General features: G+C 42.8%; 1 protein-coding gene across 1 annotated transcript in view; it reads left to right on the top strand.

The window, feature by feature from the left end:
* Positions 1-1062, top strand: part of LOC138854011 (uncharacterized) — a 38152-nt gene extending 37090 nt beyond the window's left edge. Inside the window, exon 2 of the mRNA XM_070094403.1 lies at positions 492-1062. Coding sequence (XP_069950504.1) covers positions 492-518 — 27 coding nt within the window. The 3' untranslated portion in view covers positions 519-1062. The remainder of the gene's footprint in view (positions 1-491) is intronic.
* Positions 1063-2568: the final 1506 nt, after the last annotated feature.

Genomic DNA, 2568 nt, shown 5'->3' with positions numbered 1-2568 from the left:
TATATATATATATATATATAATATATATATTATATATATATATATAATATATATATATATAATATGGCAAGAGGCGTGGAGTTAAAAGATAAAGAATCACACAAAGTGGGAGTTGTCACAGTTGCTCTTTGCTGATGACACTGTGCTCTTGGGAGATTCTGAAGAGAAGTTGCAGAGATTGGTGGATGAATTTGGTAGGGTGTGCAAAAGAAGAATATTGACACCCTTACAGATTCCTCCAGTAGACCAGCTCCTCCCAAAGAACACAAACAGTCCCACTGGGACAAACCGATCATGGAAAAAATCGCCAACACAATGCTCTCCAATGCCTCAGGAAAGAACAAAGCTCGTCTCCTGGCAGTGAAGGCACCACACTCAGGAGATTTCCTGTTAGCTGTTCCCAATTCCTCCTTGGGCACTCGACTAGACCCACAGGCCATTCGGATTGGTGTTGCTCTTCGCCTAGCCGCCCCCATCCTCACCGAACATAGGTGTATTTGCGGCAGGGCGACAGCTGATCAATTCGGACTTCATGGTCTCGTGTGTCACACAGCAGAAGGGAAGTATGCCAGACATGAGGAAGTCAATGACATCATAAAGAGAAGCCTCGCCACAGCCCGTTGCCCAGCTCAACGGGAACCCCAAGTGCAGAGGTCTGACGGAAGTCTAAAGCGTCCTGATGCAGCCACTATGCTACCTTGGAAGGATGGAAAGCAGATTGCCTGGGACTACACACGTGTCGCCACATTGGCAGACACCTACTTGCCATACTCCGTAGTGGAAGGGGGTGGAGCTGCCAGCCACAGGGAGACCCAGAAGATCCGCAAATATGAAGACCTTCCCTCTTGCTATAACTTCATCCCAATAGGGTCGGAGACCCTTGGAGCATGGGGCAAGTGTGCTCTAAAGTTCCTAATAGAGCTGGGTGAAAAGCTCATCATAGAAACCAAGGACCACAGGGCGACCAGCTTCCTCTTTCAGAGACTCAGTGTTGCAATCCAGAGAGGAAATGCCTGCAGCATTCTGGGCACGCAGCCCACCGCCGGGGAGCTGGACTAAGTATTCGAGATGTAGCTCTGAGCCACCTATGTTGTTTTACTTTCTATCGTATTTTTGTGAATGTTTTGTCAATGTATTGTGTCTTTAAATAAAATATACATAAAATATAGGGGGTGGGAGGAGAAAATTCTCAAACAGCTTCAGGGAGAACCTTGAGTTTTCCCTGAAGCAAGTTTTTTCTTTTCTCTGAGGATGAGGGTCCCTATAACAGTTCTAGAGGTGGTACCTCCCTATATATATATATATATATATATATATATATATATATATATATATATGCGCTTAATTGTTCACCTGAGGAATATAGACACAGTATAATAGCCTGTTTGACATGTCAAGATATCTTACTAATGAAAATAAAATACCAGATATATCAAGCAAATATCCTAAATTTGTAGATATAAATCCAGATGTACTACAGTAAACCCTTTCGGGACCTAGTTCCTAGGCCTTTTGTGCATCCATATGCTTTTGTGCTACCGTCCACAGGATGAATAAGGGGTGCAAAATTAACCAGCCGCTTCGGTTTCCAAATCTGAAATCTAAATCTAAAATCTCGTACCAGCAACGTACGATAAACACTATTCACCGATCTATCGATGCCCGTTGATAACAACGGCAATCAACATCCAATTATCTTCATCATGTTGCAAGTATGAGACAGCAACACGAACCCTGAGCATCTTCGTTCCGATATTATGGGGTAAGGGGATCCCTCGATCACTATTTTTTTTAACTGATAACCCAAGAACATAGCCCTTTGATAACCCCCTTTCGTAACCAATAAAGGTCAACGGGATCCCTTATCGCTACTCCGTAACTTTCAAGCTGCTAGCAGCATCAGTAGCAACACGAAGACTGTAAAACCAAGACAGCAACAGTATCACGTAGCATATGAAACCAGCACAGTATAAGTAGCATAAGAAGCAGCAGCAGCATGGAAGCTGCGAAACCAAGGCAGTAGCAGGAGCATAGTGTGTGTGAAATAAGCTCTCGCGTGAAGCGTCTCGGAAAGATCCACGTATCTAGGCATATATTGGCCATATACCTGCTATACACCAGCCATACGAGGTTAACGAGGCAAGTCATGAAGACTCACAGGGGGTCGTAAATGTTTTCACCTACCATTTTTTTTTTGGGGGGGGGGGGATGCCCTTGGCATAAATGTTTTGTAATTTAGTTCTTAAAATTCAGTGGAGTAATGGTCTGCAGCATAAAGATCACGTGAAGTGCATTAGTGAAAAGCATTTTGATTGCAACGCTGCCTGGGTTCAACAATGTGCCTCGCTGCCAGTCGTCTTGTTCTGTACAAGAACACTATTCATTTTTTTCTGGATTTAATATACCAAAACCTAATGTAACTTAAAGAATAATTTCTGTTTGCAAGAATCGTTTAGAAACTTACGCAGCAAAAAAATAAATAAATAAAATAAAAAATAATAAGGAACTGCTGGGATTTTTTTATGGGGGGGGGGGGGAGAAAGAGTGCGATTTTAAGTGGAATCTATC

This window comes from Cherax quadricarinatus, chromosome 46 (assembly GCF_038502225.1).
Source record: "Cherax quadricarinatus isolate ZL_2023a chromosome 46, ASM3850222v1, whole genome shotgun sequence".
Classification (NCBI taxonomy): domain Eukaryota; kingdom Metazoa; phylum Arthropoda; class Malacostraca; order Decapoda; family Parastacidae; genus Cherax; species Cherax quadricarinatus.
The sequence above is the reverse complement of the archived record's forward strand: the minus strand, read 5'-3'. Positions and strand labels throughout refer to the sequence as shown.